The sequence below is a fragment of the Anser cygnoides genome, chromosome 17, assembly GCF_040182565.1.
Source record: "Anser cygnoides isolate HZ-2024a breed goose chromosome 17, Taihu_goose_T2T_genome, whole genome shotgun sequence".
Classification (NCBI taxonomy): Eukaryota; Metazoa; Chordata; class Aves; order Anseriformes; family Anatidae; genus Anser; species Anser cygnoides.
In genome coordinates, this window is record NC_089889.1 from 8728287 (window position 1) to 8746248 (window position 17962).

Sequence of the window (17962 nt, forward strand, 5' to 3'; positions counted from 1 at the left end):
CCTTAAAAGACTTGTGTTTTTAGCAGCAGAATTTTGACCTGGAGCCTGACCAAATTCTCTTGTTTTCCTGATGTCAGGTTCAGGTTTTGGAGCTGCCATCCAAGACATCAGTCTGTACCTTGAAGCCAGAGGCGGGTGCCAAGTTGGGCATGCCCATGTGTCTGAAGTTATGGCAGGTAAGGCAAGAGTGCCTGCTAATTGTGAAATGTTTTCCCTGTGATTCATTTTATATGAAGCACATGAATCTTTCTTCACTTGGATTTTGATTTATTATCAAACCAATCAAGTAATTATACTATTAAAGGGGGGAAAGATTTGTGAACATCCTTAATGTAACTTTCAGAGCTTTCCAAGCCTTAATGGAAGATTCGCAAATACTCAGGGAAAGCTTTATATCCTTAGGATAGATACAGTTTTTGCATCAATCAAGAAGAAAATGAGTGACTTACTAAAGCCAGTTGTTTGATATGGTTTCTCGCTGTATTAAGAATGATGAGAAATGATTGGGTTACTTAAAAACAGTGATTTTAATGGTAGGTTACATTCACTGCAGTGCCCTCAGGATAAGGAAGCACTCTATGAACATTTCTATTACAGGCATACAGTAGGAAAAAAATATTTATGATTGTATCGGCTTTGGACAAAAAGGTAAATGAAAACAGTTAATGAAAAAAAAAACAAAAAGCTTTTGCAGAGCATTTAGCAAATAATGTTTATGGGGTGCCAGTAGTGAAAGGCAAGTAATACAAGAAGGTGGCAGTAGAGGGAGGAAGGAGTTTGTGATTGGCTTTAACTCTTGAAAGAATTGGTTGCAAAGCTGATTCCCTATTTTAACTCCCAACACATACTACAGGTCTGCAGTATCATCCGAGCTGATTCCTGCAGGTTTGTCCAAAGATTTGTATTCGTCTCAGCTGAAGAAAGTACAAATCAGTTGTGAATTTGAGGCATTAGTGTCTTCACTCAAGGTCCTGGAACTGAGTGAAGTCCAGAGGAATTCAGTTGCTGACTTCAGGCAAAAATAGGAGAGGCCACAGTTCAGGTCCCATGGTGTAATTAGCTAGAAGGAAAAAAAAGAAAAGAAAAAAGCAAATTAAATAGACTGATTAGGCTTTTATTAAACAGAAAGCTGTTTATTCTAAAAAGGCGATCAGTGTTCAGTACTCACCGAAATAAATGTGGCTTTCTGTTTCCTGGGCATGTTTTAATAAGATGAAGATAACTGAGGAAATATTCAGTGTAGAAGATTTTGTAGCCTGTATAAGAAGTCCTCTGTCTTCCGTCTTTTCTGTGAGCAGTAACATTGCTATTCCTCTAGGAAGCAGAGCAGGTGGAGAGTCTTAGTTAGTTAGTTTTTAATTTTGTTGCCAGTGGGGATAAAGCAGAGGGCTGGGAATTATGAGAGGTAAATTACTCCATGCAGATTCTGGCTTTGGGAAGTCACCGCAACTTCCTAGACCGCAACAGGCAAGGACAGATAATCCCTTACAGTCTCACAGCTGTATTTGTTCTTTTACAAATATGCGCAACTCAGTTTAAAAGCATGGGGGAGGAGGATACTTTTAAGGGCAAATGATTACATGTGGTACACCAAAGTGATGCTCTGTGTTCTGTTTTGTGGTTTCACTGAAGTGAAACCATAAAAGCAGCTAACCCAGCTGCAACCCTTCCTGAATATAGGCAGTTCAGGATTTCTTTTCTCCGTTCCTGCATTGGGCAATATAGACATATCCAGGAGATGAGAACTCCCCAACCCTTCGTTTATGGGCAATACGTTGCCTAAGAGACTATTTGATGTTGCTTATGGCACAGTAAATTAACAAGTTGAAACAGAGGCTGACATGGAGAAAGCCGCATAATGGTCTGAAGTAAGTATACTCAGGGTTGTTGTCCAACAAGAGTTTGGGGACTACAGCCATGTGTATCATCATATTTTTCTGCATTCCAGTAGAAAAGATCTATGTACCAGGGAAACAATACACCTTACTAGCAGCAGCTTGAATTAGAAACTTCACTATAGAGTGGAATGAAGCTGCAGCTTATGTTAGACTTGTGGATTAAGCCTTCTCTAAGCAGTTAAGAAGCTGGCAGCAGTTTATTTTGTTGTCTGTAAATTTTTTTCCCCTCTTATTTTACTAGGTCTGTCCTTAAATGTATTAGTTCATTCATTTTTTTTTCCCTTGTGAAGGTTCATATTCTTAAATACATCATCCCTTCAGCTTTACACCTTCCTGCTATTACTAATTGGGTGGGGTAGGATTTACAGGAGTAAGGATAGTCTTCCCTTAAATTTTTTGCACTCCTTGGGGAAGGCATCATGTTGCGTAATGGTGCAAACAAAATAATTCAACATGAACAATGCATGTAGAAACTGGAAATGCAGAGTTATTACTTTATATAAACTATACCAATTATTCCTGTTGAGCTGACAGCACATCACCTTTTCCTCCTTCCTTGACAGTTATCCAAATGCAACAAGAAAATGTTCTGCTTAGGAAGAACAATGATTTATAATTTAAATTTTCCAATGAAACCAGAACATGGCTGGTGAAGACTTTTCTCCTGAAGCGTTCATTATTAGCAGCTGAAATAAATAGGCAGTTGTGAACCACTGCTTTGTAAGCCCAGGCATCAGTCTGAGAGCTTCCCTGATCTTTCAATAGCTGTTATTGTTTAAGTTCAAGTATATGTATTCATTAAATTATTGTACATTTCATATAGTTTGGATAAATCAGGAAGGAGAAGTGTGGAAGACCTTGATTTCACAGAAAACAGTACTTTGTTTTCAAGATATACAAATCTTACATCTCATCTTCAAATTACCGCTTTTCAAATCTAAGCTAAGATGCCCACAGCAGAAAAAAAAATGATTTTGCTTGGCATTTGCCATGATGCTTGAGCACCCACCTGTCACTCTTGTCTTAATGAGGGCTGCTGGGTTATGAGCATCTACAAAAAAGTGGCCACCCCGTTTTAATTGAGGCAGAGGACCCAACCCTGCCCATCCATATCTTGTTTCATTGGAAAATGAAAGCTTTACCTTCTGTAGAGCCCCAGGGCCCTGGAGGAGTAAGGCTCACAGAAAGCTCACAGAAAAAGCTCACAGTACAAATAATTGTTTTTTTGGTTTTCTGCCCAATCTGGGGCTTTTTTAAACTTAATTAAAGTACATATGAAATACTTTGCTTGCTTTGAAGGTTTTAACCTTTAGTAAGTATGAAAAAAATCTGGAATGTTTGTTTAATTGAGATTTAAAAAAATACAATTCCCCAACATACACAAAAAAAACCAAAACAACAACAAAAAAACACTCCATGTAAAATAGCTGATGATTTAACATTTTAAGTCACATATATTTGAGACATATTCATTGCTCTGATGTTATATTAATTTTAACAGAAAGATAGTGCCCACGTCTGTGCGTTATGAAAGACCTTTGAGGGCCTTTCTAGCCAAAGCGAGGTCCCAGCCATTTCAAAGGAAAAGGGACCTTCAAGTAACGAATGAAGCTCATGCAGGATTCAAGGTGTGGGCAGACCTGCTTAGAAGGATGTGGATTTTGCCTTTGTTTCTTCATTTTAAGGAGCAATTTTGTTCCCCACACAGTGAGATACATTCCTCATTCAAACACTTCTTTGGGCTGAATAAATCTGAGAAAGAACATCAGGCTTTTACTCAGCAGTCGTATTACCTGGACCACCCAGCTCTTGTTAGTTTAACTCCCCCCAGAACAAATAATAACCAGTGGGAGAATGGTCTGGACCAGTAATGGAGATAGTACGCCTTTGGCCAGTCCAGATTTGTGTCATGCCAGTGACAGCCAGTCGGTTTGAAGAACCTCATTCAATAATGTGATGCTAGTAAAAAATAAGTCTTTCTAAACATCCTTTAACTTTATTTTGAATTGAATACCAAACAACGGAACCCTGTAGGATCAGACAGGGTTTGGAAATACCTGAATAAGCTATTGGATGCAATTCTTAGGTTAAGATGTCCCTGCAAGAGGTAGTTGTAGTCCCACTGTCTATTTTGGTGGGTTTTCTCCTGTTAAAGAAATAACTGGTATTAACAGATAGCTATTTTTTAGTTTCTTTTCATTAGAGATTTGCATCTTCACTCACATAACCAGTTACTGCTTACAGGGTCATTAGTCTTTTGGCTGGAGCAATGATGAATATTTTCCTTAAGTGTGACATGTAATCCAGTAATGTTCCCTTCTTTGAGTTATTTCAGAGGCTTAAATAAATTAGGTGTCTGCCCAGGGTGCCATGCCCTTTGGCCTGTGACATCATTAATCAAAATAGCTTTCAATTGGTTACAGTGGGACTTGGGAGCCTGTTAACCCCTTGGTGACTCACCCAGAGATTCCTGAAGAACGGATCAGTGTTTACTTTTAAGCACTGCCGTGCACTTGGGTAAATGAGCCGTATGAGTAACCCTACCCTTGGCGATGTGAAACTGGACTCTTCAAGCATGGCATTTCTTGTAGTGGCCATGCGGTTTTGTATAGCAAAAATAAATAAATAAATAAATTGTACTTAGAGCATCATTACTTCATGAATAAATAATTCCTTTTTTTTAAGGAGCACAAGTGAAGTTTAGGCCATGAAGAAAGCTTCTGAAGACTTCAGGGAGTCTTTTTTCAGGTGATATAAATGGCAATAGTTTGGATTTTCAGTAATTTTCTGTATGTGTATATATATGTATATGTTAGATACAGAGTATGTGTATCAAATAGGTAAGTTTATACATAAATACAGACGCCATACGTGCATGTTAGCAGTTACCTGGTAACATTTTTTGTAAAAACACAGATGGACTACTAAGATTTGTCATTAATGGTAGCATTAATATTCAGGTTTCTAAACTTTTCACATCTATACCAGTCAGCATTTTCATTTATTGGTGCTTGAACTAAAACCTAGTTGGGGGTGATAATTTTCTTAACATACTATTCACTTTTCAAACAATTTTACTTTTTTCTTTATCAGATCAGCTGTGATTCCCAACCGTTGCTTCTGTCTGGCTATGAAGATGGATCAGTGGTCCTTTGGAATTTGTCAATGGGAAAAGTGTTGAGCCAACTTTTTTGCCACCAGGAACCAGTGATGAGCCTTGACTTTGACTCAGAGAAGGCCAAGGGGATCTCAGGCTCATCTGAAAAGGTGCTCAGCATCTGGAGCCTCAATGAGCAACAGAACCTCCAGGTCAGCATCATTGGCCCTCTAGTGTCATTTATCCCACTTTGCACTAACAGTTTGATAGACTAAAAAAAATATTTAGTCATGAAGAAGAGTTGTTGCAGATCTCTGGCTAATTAATCACAGACTGGTTAGAATGCTTGTGCTATGTGACTAGACTTAGCAAAAGATGGTGAGGATTTAAAAAAAAAAAAAAAAAAAAAACACAAAAAAACCCACCAACCCTCTCTCACATGTTTCTGGTTTTACCAAAGTTGCAACAGGCACACAGGCCTAGCATTACTCATGGCATTGCCTCTATATCTTCATTTATCATGTTAGTAGTATCCAGCTCTCAGAATGTCCTGAACATTATAAATGACTTATAAAAATGAGAAACAAAGGATTACTTTTCCAAAGGTTCTGCTTGAATGGATAGAGCTTTCCTTCTGCTGTGGGAAAGACAGAAATATTCCATTAAATACTTCACAAACAAAAAGAGGAGGCATAGCCCAGCTAGCACCAAGAGGGCATGAGGTCTAGGCAACTAGCTTCCTTTTGTACTTGCAGAGCCCTAGCCAGGGACAGGGAAAATGAGTTAATTGGATATATCAGTTTATATCTCAGCTACACATACCTGGAATAGCTGGTTCAGAAGTAGGTCTCATAATTACCAGTTCAGTCTATGCTAGTGAATGGCAATAAATATCACTTAATCTAGACAACTTTAGCAAGTGTTCCAACAGTGCCAAGGGGTTAAGTAGGTTTTAACTAGGTGTGGAAATGAATGGTGTAAATAAAGGTTCATGAAAGTGAAAATGGCCTATCCATAGCCCCTTTACTGCTAAGTGCTTTAATTTTTATTTTAAGTGGTAGTTGTCCCCATAACACACAGTGAAGAGGACATGAAGTGCAGCCCCTGTGTGCCCCTGCATCATTCTCAAGAAGAGAGTCACTGGATATACCAATTCATGGAAGAAAAATAATTGCTCTTACAGCTTGCAGCTTTTTGGGATTTTTTTTTTGGTAGTGTGTTGAGTTAATGCCATTTTCTGAACAGAGTTACATGAAAAAATGCAAGTTCATGGGCAGCTGACAATGACACATCACCTGTGGGACACTATGACGACATATGGTCTGTTAGGTATCACCAGAGAACTAGCACTTAAGGCTCAGTCTGCCAGTAGGACTCCAGTTCATGGTGTATGAATGGCGTATGCAACCAAGATGAAGTTTGGAGGACAAAGTGCTCACCAGGTCCTGAGGAGAAAGTCTGAACTTTAACATGCAATAAGACATGAAGTAAAAGAGGGACTCTAGACTCTGAACTTAGTAGAGCAGTTCTAAGCAAATGTGATGAAGAGTTTAACAAGAACGGTACACAGTTGTCACAGTTTGGTTTTGTCACGTTTGCCCCAGCAGCCCCTTGGCCTTTCTGTCCCTATTGGCACCCACCTGCACGTGGAGGCCATAGCTCAGGGAAGGAGGAGGAAGGTGAGCAGCTAAGTAAAACTCAGTACTGTGACTAGTTTCCTACGGCTGTGGTGTCAGAAATCGGACACCATGATAGCCTTAAGGCTTCAAATACTGTGTTGGAAAGGAAGCTGTTCCTTCATATTAGTTATAGCATGGCATTTTCCTAAATTCAAAGAAAATACTGTTCTCCACAGCACATTACAGTTATGAGTTAAGTGTAATGCAGGGGTATAGGTATGCTCCTGGGAAAAACAAAAAGTTGTTCACCTGAAATATTCCAGTTATTGTTTTCCACAGGGTGTTCACATTCCCTGGATATGCAGAGTCAGTTACATCTTCAGCACATCACACTGAAAGCCAGTCGCATTTCTCAGAAGAAATTTAAATTCCAAGTATTATAAACTATAAGTAATGTCTCTGTTTTTCATGCATAGTGTGAATTCCCTAATAAAATGCATTTTTCATATGAGCACTAGAGATTGTCAAGGACATAGATTAAGTTTTTTTTTTCTCTCCACTATTGCATTAATAATATAAACCAGATGGGGAATTTTTTTCTGGCATTCCAGTTACCTTAGGTAATGGTAGATGTTGGAAAGCCATTCAGTGGCACATTATTTTTATTCTAAAAGGTTTTAATAAGTAAACGTGGTGCATAGCTATCTGCCGTTGGAGAAATAATGACGCAATGATGGTACTTCAGCTCTGTTTTCAGTGGCAGTGTTCCAGTGTGTCAATGAATAGATGATGAAGGTAACTTCATAGTTTATCGCTATGGGGAAAGGCTGGTGTATTGTCTTCTACAAGAAAATTGCTGAAATCATCACTGTCAGCAAATGACTGGATTGGTTATGAGCTTTCTGATTTGGCTGAGATAGTATAATTAAGTGATGATATTTGTGGTAGAAGAACATAGGAGGTAAACAGCTTCTGCAGGTGAATAAACAAAGGAGAACTAAGAAATCTGATAATCACGGAAGCACCTTTTTACATATATATAAGAAAGAAATTTATATAAGTAAGTACCCAAGTTCAGTTGGTTGGGTTGCTGAGGTTCTTCCCTCCAATGCTAAAGCTAAAGTTGCTGCTCTGTCAGCTAGTTTTCTATAAAGAATAGGGCTTAAAGATATGGTTTGGGTGTAGGGGGGAGAGAGATATAAAGAAGAAAAATCATAGATGGCATGTGTTAAGGAAGGAAGGCAAGGTGGCTATCTGTTGGCTTCAGCATGTCAAAATTTCTTAAAGTATCTGCTGGTAGATGTAAGCATCTTTGGTCATGACTGCCTGAAAGCAGGTCACCTGCTTTTTCCTTTCTTTGCTTAATTATAAGTTGGTTTTCTAGTTAGGAAACAGTGTTGGTATGCATTTGACTACATACAGTATTTGGCTGTTACTGACTGGATGGCCAAATCCTGGCAATAGGATTTCACCTGGGTGCAAGTATCTTGAGCAAGTTGTTCTGCTTTGTTTTTGTCTCTCACCTCCTGTATTTGCAAATCATGCACAAATGCCCACTGTTCCCTCATGTTCCGTAGCCAAAAGGCATTACCATTATAGGCCTCATTTTCAAGTTGTAGCACGCTGATGACATGCAACTTCTCCCAGTTGTCCTGATTTTGCTGTATGGATCTTGCCCAAATTGACAGTAATGATGGGAAGCACCACACCCAGGATTGGCTATAGCCATTAGCTAACAATCTCAGTTACAGAGTAAGGCCCATCTTACTTCCATCTGACAGGCTGGTGATGTAACAGATACTCTGCTTGCTAGTGCACATATGCCAACAAAAATCGTACTGAAACCATGCTGCGATACAGTAACTGGGGAGTTTGGAAGAAAATACACACCAGCAAAAAGCACAAGTTTTAGTACTCTAAAATATCCCTCCCCTCTACCCGTCCCCCTCCCCAGGCCCTCATGCAGCCTTCTGCTGCTCATCAGACATCAGGCATAATTTGCTGTCCCCTGTTCTGAACTGGTTGAAGACACATTTGTCAGGTTGTGTTTAAAATAGGGGTGTTTGGAGCAGGCAAGAAGCATGTCAAGTTTCATTTAGCCTTTTTTTCTGACGGAATTTGCACATCTCTTGCTGTTTGAGTCGTTATATAGTTGAAAAGTAACTGCTTATAGCTTTGTACCTGAAAGATTCCAAGATCTTTTCAGCTGCATCTGAAACCAACTTTGACGTATGTTTCTGGAGTCTTTAGTTTTCTAGATTCAGTATTATAGTTAACACAGTCTGCAATTAATATATTCTGTAGAATCCTGTACTAACTGTGCATCATGGCATGTCCATCATGGGGGAAAGTTACTCAGACAAAAATGTGTTTTCCCATCCCTTCTCTCCACAGGAAAAGGGCAGACAGCATGCAGTGTATTAAAACGTGAACTTAATTATATTAAGCTTTGGTACAAGATAGTTACACATTCAGCCTTTAGTAGTTGGCAGCATTAATGTGTCATTGCCAATTGTCATTGCCAATTGTAATCTTAAGTTGTGCTTATAAATAACAGCACATTAAGATCAGCATACAGTCAAAAGGTGTCATCCACACTGTGACAAAGCTAGGCTATTTCAACCCCCACACAGTGTGATGCATACACTGCATGTGTTTCAGAGAGAGACTGCTGACGAATGTACGTTATCTGAGGTGAGAACAGCAAAATTGTATTGTATGGAGTTTTTCCTGTGCTTTAGGGGATGCTCATGACTGAGTGAAACTTTTCTTTTCAAGGGCTAAGTCCTGTGCCCAGTGCCTCAAGAAGGAAGCTAAATGCCCTCCAGTTTAATCGTGCCCCTCAAAAGCTTGTGCCCCAGTAGTCTCCAAACAGTAACAAAAGGCTTCCAAGATTGAAATCAATAACTTGTTCGTAATCCCCTTCTTGGAATTTGGTGTAAATAAAAGTCTCTGGGGAAGCAGTACTAGAACTACAGATTTCCTGACACTGTAATATAATTCCTGGAAGCATTCCTTTCTCAAGACTGTGGTAAATGCTACCACAGCTTATTGAGGCTTTTGTGAGGGGCCACAGTAGTAGAAATAAGTAGCAGGTAGTTTAAACATCAGCTCAGAATCTCAGCATAGGAATATTGCAAAAGCAGGGAAAACGCATGGCCATAGCTCTGAACATGGCAGCTCATGCAAGAATAACTGGAAAGGCAAAGCCACATAGTGCAATTCTCAAACTCACACCCCTGACTCAGAGCTTCATTTGTGACCAAACATAAATAGCTTTAAATGCGATATAAATTAAAAAACATAAAAGGGATGCTTCTGTTTTTAGGGAATGGTGCTGGAGATAGATAGGCTCAAGTTAAGTTAATTGTTCTCACTAACACATTGTCCACCATGTGGTGAAAAGCTCCTACTATCTGCATGATACCAGTGTGTATACGGGTGGGTACTCTGCCTTCAGAAGTCCCAGAAGGTTCTGTTTTCTGTTGGTTTTAAACAGAGCTCATCTATAACTTTCTCACACAGGTTCACACAACACACAGACTTGTCAACGCTGGCATATCTGATATCACCATCCGTCCAGACAAGAAGATTTTAGCAACAGCAGGGTGGGATCATCGCATCAGGGTCTTCGGCTGGAAAAAACTGAAGCCCTTAGCAGTGCTTGACTACCACACGGCAACTGTCCATTGTGTGTCCTTCTCAGATCACAAAAACCCCAGTGAGAGACTGCTCGCAGCTGGTTCAAAAGATCACCGCATAAGTATCTGGTCAATATATACACAGACGTGACATGGTCTGCGCTATCAGGGCCTAGGAGAGTAAGATTGGTGAAGAAAATCACTGTAATTCAAACCTGGATGTGGGGAAGTAGTAGAATGTATTTCCAGGCTAAAGTGAGAGTCCCTGGAAACTGCTAGATTAATTTTTATGCTGCTTGTTCATGTGGCAAGTTTTGTTTCCCATAGAGGGGAGTTATTTTTTTAAAAAATTTATAACAAGTGGAACAATGCCAGTCTTGAACAAAGACACAGGACAAGTCACTTTTAAGTTCTGCTACAGGTTTTTGCAACAGCTTTTCTTTGGCAGGTTGCTTAAATAACTTGTGCCAAATTCTGGAAAAAGGACTGGAATCTCTCAGACAGCTGTGGGGGCAGAATATGTCTGTTTGTAAGTCATTTATGTATCTAGGAATCTGAATCACTGTAAAATACCACTTTTGTGAGAATTTATACCCATTAAACCACCTCCAGTGGTTTCTCATTGTCAGTTACTTTTTCTTCCCTGTAACTGAAAGGCTATCAGAACAACCTTGATTTGTTCACACTTCTGTCAGTTTCTAACTTAAACCAACAGCTAGGAATGTGACTAGGGACGGCCTTTGGCATTTATGAATTTCATTATGTCTCCTGTCACCTCAAGCCTCACAATTAATCACAAGAAGAAAAGGAAAAAAAAAAAAAAACCCTTCCCTTGCACTGCACTGCAAAGCTATGTAAAGCCTTTTACAGAGCCAGTGCTAAATCCTTTCCATAGACTGACTAGCTGAAGGATTTAAACTCAGCAATCCAATTAGCGCCTTCTCCTTGGAGAGTTAGGGGTAAGTTTCAGCATGGCAAGTCTGGGATTCAGCTACACAACTCACATTAGCATTTAGGCGAATTTCATGGATAAATCCTTATCCACACTGTGCAAATGGATCCATTAACTTGTCATCTCTACAGTCATGGAAACTGAAATTCATTCATGAAGAAGGTTTTCTGAATCGTGAAGCATTAGCATTCTTTCAAAACATACTAGACATATGACAGTCTGTTCATGGATAGCTTACTGTTGCATTCAGTCACAAAGTTGCAGTTGCAATTGTCCAACTGAAGCAATTAAGCAAGTGCCAATTTGTTGAAGGCATTATTTTAAAAGGAGGTGTTCTAGAGACTAAAACACAGCTTTACAAACCGGAGTGTCTTGTGTCCAGGCTGTGCACTGTTGATATTTTATTGGAAACATTTTTTAATCTGCCTCTGTACAGGGTTGGACATCAAAGAAAAAGTCACGAGAATTGTAGTGAACAGCAACATCAAAAGATTTCAGAAATTATTTCACGGAAAACACATGCAAATTAAGGTCTGGATCTGCTATCCAGCTGTGAGTTGCAGGCAGAGGGTTGAACTAAAAGTCTTAAGCACCAGGCCTGACGTTCTTGCTATTACAACACAGAAACAGCATACTGTTACCAGGCTTTTCTAAATAAAACTTGGCCTTACACCTTTTGTAGTTTGATGACACTTCAAATAATTTGTTTCTTTGATTATTTCTTTACTATTAAGTAGCTGCATGGAGGATCACACTGCAATTGAAAGTTAAAGCCTAAGTTTGAGTGACCTGAGTCAAGTGGAGATGCTGGTGGTCATTACTTCTACCAGACACAGTTGTGTGGATGATAAGGGCGCTGTCTCCACATTCACCCACCTCCTGCGGAAAGGAGGGGCTGCCTACACTACACAGGAGTCTCCACAAACCTGCTGCAGGAAGAAACCTGTTTTTTTTCCACACACACACACCCCCCATCCCTTCTTAAAGTTGGTCAGAATCTAAGCGTATAACTATATATAGATATAATAGGATACTTCTATGCATACACAGAATATATAACTACAGAAAATATTGCCGTGTGTAGTCCAGGGACCTGTCATAGTGTGTTTGCGAAGAGCTCCTTTCAGCTGTCCCACGTTGTAGTGCACCGCATGTGAAGCCTGTCAGGCAGCCTATAGACTGCTGCCTCTTCTATTTGGGGCATGCTCTGTATACAGAACGCAGTTCAATTATGCTGTATGAGAAAGCTTTCACAATTCTTAACAGCATGTAGCCACTGGTAAGCACTTAAGTTTTAGTCTCCTTGCCACTTAGATTATAAATAAATCACATGAGATGTGTTAGAACCCAAGTCCCCATCTGCTCAGGAGAGCACCCTGCCCACTGCTCTCACCTGTCGAATTGCTGCACCCTTTTATCAACAACCTTGCTATGAGAGATGATGAAAGCCTGTGCCCTGAAACTACTGTCAAGCTGGTGGCTGGGCACTGTCCTGAGCTGTGAAAAGACAGCTTTGCACCTTCTCTAGCATGGACTCTAAGTGTCCTGTGTCAAAAATTAGCACTCTACACCCTATCTCCCGCCCCCTCTGCTGCCTGAGGTTCAGAGGCAGAGCTGGTGCAGTCATTCTGCAGGGTGTTTGAGCACGGCCAGGAATGCCACCTTGGGACACCTGGACAACAGGCACAGGACTACTCGATGCTGGAGCCCAGCATCAGTGTTCAAGAGGCATTTGGATAATGCCCTCAGTAGCGTGCTTTAACTTTAGCTGTGAAGTGGTCAGGCAGTTGGACTTGGTGATCTTTGAAGGCCCCTGCAACTGAACTATTCCCTTTTGTTCTGTGCTAACATGCTTTTAGACTATCAGCTGAAAAACTTAGCTACAGAGCAAAATTTATTTCCATGGTATATCACTCCAAACAACAACAACAGAAATCAACACAAACATTCCAATTCTGAGGACACACAGCGAATCCCTGCACTGTGAACCCACACTCAGTTCTCTCCCTAGCTATTAAGAGTTCCTTCCCCCCCCCTCCCCCCTTCTTCCTGATGGACTTGAGAGCTGCGCCACAGCAGCACTGCAGGTGAGGGAGTAGCCTGGAGGGAGCAAGCATTCCTCTTCTCCATGGCAGCAAACAGCAGCCTACAATGTTGGGCAATTTCCGCAGAATTCAGCCGTAGGTTTTATGCTCATCCAGCAGACAAGGAAAGGAAATCCAGGGCTTGCCCATCTTGAGTGAAAGGTTACTGCAGGCAATGAGAATGGCCAAACCTGCTCCCTTTAGAGAAGGAAGAGCGCTCTCGCCTCCCTTCCTGTTAACAAGAAAGGGCAGTTCTGCCACCAGAGCACTGCAAGCAGCAAGAAGCCAGTTTCAGGACTGGACTGGGTGTTAGGATGCAAACCTTCCCAGCATTTCAGGGCAGCTCTGTGCTCAGAACACACCCCTTGTTCTTAACACCAGTTACCAGCACCTAATGCTCACGGGGCTGCGTGAGCCTCCAACCCAGCCTGGCGTTTGCTCCTGGCACAGCTGGCTGATGGGCTGGGGCAAAGCCACCCCAAGAAGTATTTCCCTCATGAGTTCTAGGTCTCAAAACAGTATGTAAAGTGGGGCTGTAATGAAGGCCTGCACACCTTACAGCCACATTTATAAAAACTTCTGACGCAAATATTGGCATGGTGGCAGACCTCCCTTCTTCCCCGGAAGACTGGATTAATACCCCATGTCTTAGTAAGACCGCTAGTAGATCACAGCCACAGAGTTAGAAACTGTTGAGTATATTCTTTTCTCTGAAAAAATGCCATTTACTGTCATGGTTGGTGTATAGTAATTACAGAGATTCACAAGGGACACCGAGATTTACTAATAGCTCTTTTGGAAGATGTGCTATGTGCTTTCAAATCTAAATAACTGCCCTTTGCTAGGGGTTAAATATTTATGTTTGTCTGACTAGATAGATTTAAAAATAAACTCGGTCCTGCAAGCACAAATTGAAAATGAGGACACGAACTGCATCTGTAATCTTACTAGCAGACAGAAACAGGTAAAGAATTTCATCAGCTTCAAGAGGAAGGACACGTATGTCGATCTGCTTGCAAGAACAGACCCATCCTGTACTTACTTGCTTCCCTTCCCATTACCAAAGCACTAGCCATATAATACTTCTGCATGTTATATCTATTAATTCATTATCACTGTAAATCACTATTGGTCTTTTAAACAGTAACGGGAAAATTATTTTTTTTCACATTATAGTTTCCTTGAAATGAGCAACCAGACTACGTTAGTTTGATTTAGAGTTGCGCCTAAATACCATAGTTTGAATGTGAATTACAGTTTTCTAGAAGTTTATTTGCTTAAGGAGCTGACCTGGACTTTCCCAAAGCAGAATGATTTCCAGCAGGAAGGACAGTCTATGTTTATACAGACTGTAAAATATAGTTGTCTGATTGCATCAAGAAAATTAAACTATTTTCAAGAAAAAAAAAAAAAGTTTAAGCTCTTTACAACTGTAACGTGAGCATGGTTATCTGTCAAGATTTCAGCTGACTTGCTAGCAGGAAGGTTGTGAGTAAAGAGCCACCTTAAGCTGCTGGAGTTAGCTCTGGAATCTCACCTGCCAGAAAGGAATAGGGCTAGCCTGTACCTGGCCTAAAGGACTCAGGAGTGAAGGTGATGACAGCTAAATTATTACAAAAGGCTTCCTCCCAAGAGTCACTGTCTTTGGCACTGTGAGAGGGAAGAAAGCAACCAGTATTCATAAACTAATAGAAATAAATCCCAAACACTAGCATTTGTGCAGCAATTACATGGAATATTTATCACCACTGGAATGAATGGTGATCTCTGACCCACTAACATTTTCTGCAAATGAATCTATTAGTTCCAGCCCCTTTCTCTTATCAGTACGTGGGCCATAAAGCATTGCAGTCCTAGGTGTAGATGAGCAAGGGAAGAGAAGATTAATTGTATTCCCAATAATGAGTGAAAAAGGAAGTAGGCTGAGGGCCTGCAACAAGCCAGTTGTTAAATTTAGGCCGGTATATGATGCAATTGCATGAGTAAACCAAGAAATTGGTTTACTCATGCAAGACCAAGAAATTTGGTCTGTGCAGCTTGACTTGGATTGTTGCAAAGGTTTGAGTTTCAAGGAGCAGATTTTTATAGTTAAGTCAATAATAGCTTCTGGACTGCTTTGGTTTTTAGCACATTTAAGATGCATCTACAAAGCCAACTTCTTACAAATTCATAAATCTTTTCTTTAATTCAGTCTGCCAAGAACAAAGATAGAATACTGACTACTGCAGAAGCCACGTTAGTGATGTAAACCAAAGGACTAGGGATTAAACAGGGATTACTGAGCGCTAAATCAATGTGTTTCCTTTTCTGGCTGTGTGTCTGTGGTGTGAAAGTATGGATCATTACATAAAACACGGCACATGACTGCCTGTATTAATACTCAACAATGTTAAAGCACCGCTGAGACATAAGGTTTGATATTTAAGCATGACCATTCCGTGTGCTAACAGAAAAGCGATGGCAATGAATAAAGAAGGAATGGCTTTTTCTGTTGTTTGTAGTATTCTGGAATTTTAATCTGGATTCCCCTTCTAGACTAATTTTCCAGGTAGGCCTGCCTGTGTTTAATGCATGCACTACTCTTCTGGGGCATGCTGCTGGAGGTTTATTTTATAATGTGAAGAAAACTAACAAGAATTAAGATCATAGTATTTTTTGGCAATTCATTTGAGGATCTCACAGTATGAAATTAGCTACAACAAAAACCATGTGCTGCCCTACCAGATACAGCAGACAGAAATGTCACATTTTAAATAGACTTAAATTAAAACACACTAGTTGCAAGACTTGCCAACAATACCAAAGGAAGCACAGAGCAAGCTGGCAGATTCTTTGTCCCCTGACCACGCCACATACTCCCATCCTTTTCAGTAAAGACATGACCAGCGTCCACTCTTATGCATGCTGCTTCTTTTTTTTTTTTTTTTTTTTTTTTTTTTTTACCACCCACCTTACCAAACAGCACAGAAGAACAGGTTTGGGTTGAGCCACCCACTCCCCTATGCATTTTTAAGACATTGGCTACATTTACTGAGCCTATTACAACTTTTTTTCCAGATTAGTGACACCCCCCCAAATACATTTACTAGTGACTCACACCATCAATACAATCCATCACAAAAGCTTTGACAGTGTAATGTATTATTAAAGCACACAGTGGGGGCCATAGCAACATAATTTCTCAGTTGTGAATGTTGTGCTCATCTGATCAGTGGTATGAAATGTATCTGTGTGTTCTATCAGCATTACTGTGTAACTGCCTTATTCTGACTTCTCTCAGAGGAATTTGACTTGCAGTTCAGTGTTCTAAGAGAGAAAGAAATGGGAAGAGGGGGCAAAAAGCAGAAGCAGCAACATGCCCTTACAAAATTAGGTGTTACAAAGATTCTCAAACGCACGAAGACCCTTGAAGCAAACCCCCTCCAGCAAGGTGCCAGACACCTTCTGGGAAAAGGGCAGTGTGGAGGAAAGTACCTAGACAAGCAGAAGGTGAATCGTGCACACCAGCTTCAGACGTACTTGCTGTCACCCTCCCACCATCCTTTTTAAAAGGTGTTGGACCATTAGGAAATCCCGTAAACAACAACCTGCAGCTCTAAATGAGCCTGTGCTCACCCAGAGAAGCATATATTTATTGTTCTACTATGAACAGCCACAATGCCAAACGTTACAGTGCCACTGGAGATACTAGCAGGAGGGACTGAGTTCTCGGAGCAGCCACATGCACTGCAGAAGAACCAGCCCAGAGCAGAACTGACCAACTCCGTACAGGAGAGCGACACAGCAATGCAAATATTTGTTCTAACAATTGTCTGTTTCGATTAGAAGTTCTAATTAAAAAAAGCTGTTACATCAAACTGAGATTACAGCTGGATGCTGTTTCCTCCCAGTTTTTATTCAAAGTGTACATAAACTGGAACAGCAAAAAAACTATAGAAATCCTGTGGCACTTTCTAGACAGCAATGATCTCTCTGTCCTACCAGCTGCGGGGATGATTGATCCTGATTATGTCCAGATCAGGGAACATAGAGAGGATATGAAAATGCTGAGCCAGACCTGCTCCGTAGCTCTGGTGTCTCATGCACGCGGAGGTACATTTTCCAGGCACCCGTTGCGCTGCTTGCTATAAACATGTTCCGACATAGGTAGGAGGAAGGCTGGTGCACTGGGACTCCCTTACAACTTTAAACATGGCAGAATTTGTGGACATGGCATTTGTCTTGATAGTAACTTAAAAAGTTGCCGATATGAGATCTCAGTGATTCATGGATAGACTGTGTTCACAGAAAAGCATCTAGGCTGCTTTTAACACAATACTTATGGTAAGTATTGTCCTTTAAGATACTTTTGCTCAGATATTTTGATGGCATGCAGACTTGACATCACACTAAACAGAGACATTGGGTCTTTATAGTGTTATCTCCTGAGCCCATCTGGTTTGAAGTAGCTGACAACAAGCAGGAGAGAGAATAGAATGAAAGACTCACTTCATGTTTGCTGAAATAAAAGTGTAAGGCAGTGCTCAAATGAAAGCAGCCTGGGAGGAGGGCTGCTGTGCTCCCCTCGCACCGGCCCTCCCCTGCCCTTTGAAGATGTTGGGAGCTAGAAGGCTTCGCCCTTCCACAGCCTGCTTGCTGAGTGCTGCCCTGACGAGCACAGAAAGAAGGGGA

The 17962-nt window shown here is 40.7% G+C and overlaps 2 protein-coding genes across 23 annotated transcripts in view; one reads left to right on the forward strand and one right to left on the reverse strand.

Annotated features, from left to right (window-relative positions):
- GNB1L (G protein subunit beta 1 like) overlaps positions 1-11884 on the forward strand; it is a 43117-nt gene extending 31233 nt beyond the window's left edge. For 12 of the 13 annotated variants that reach the window (XM_048063898.2, XM_048063902.2, XM_048063906.2 and 9 more), the window contains 3 exons: positions 78-176; positions 4992-5207; positions 10140-11884. In XM_048063898.2, coding sequence (XP_047919855.2) covers positions 78-176; positions 4992-5207; positions 10140-10406 — 582 coding nt within the window. In that variant the 3' untranslated portion in view covers positions 10407-11884. The other variant, XM_048063908.2, reaches the window with a different exon arrangement.
- TBX1 (T-box transcription factor 1) overlaps positions 504-17962 on the reverse strand; it is a 183297-nt gene continuing 165838 nt past the window's right edge. For all 10 annotated transcript variants that reach the window (XM_066979133.1, XM_066979132.1, XM_066979130.1 and 7 more), the window contains 2 exons: positions 1169-1314; positions 504-1060 (listed from right to left, as the gene is read on the reverse strand). In XM_066979133.1, the coding sequence (XP_066835234.1) occupies positions 999-1060; positions 1169-1314 (208 nt within the window). In that variant the 3' untranslated portion in view covers positions 504-998. The remainder of the gene's footprint in view (positions 1061-1168; positions 1315-17962) is intronic.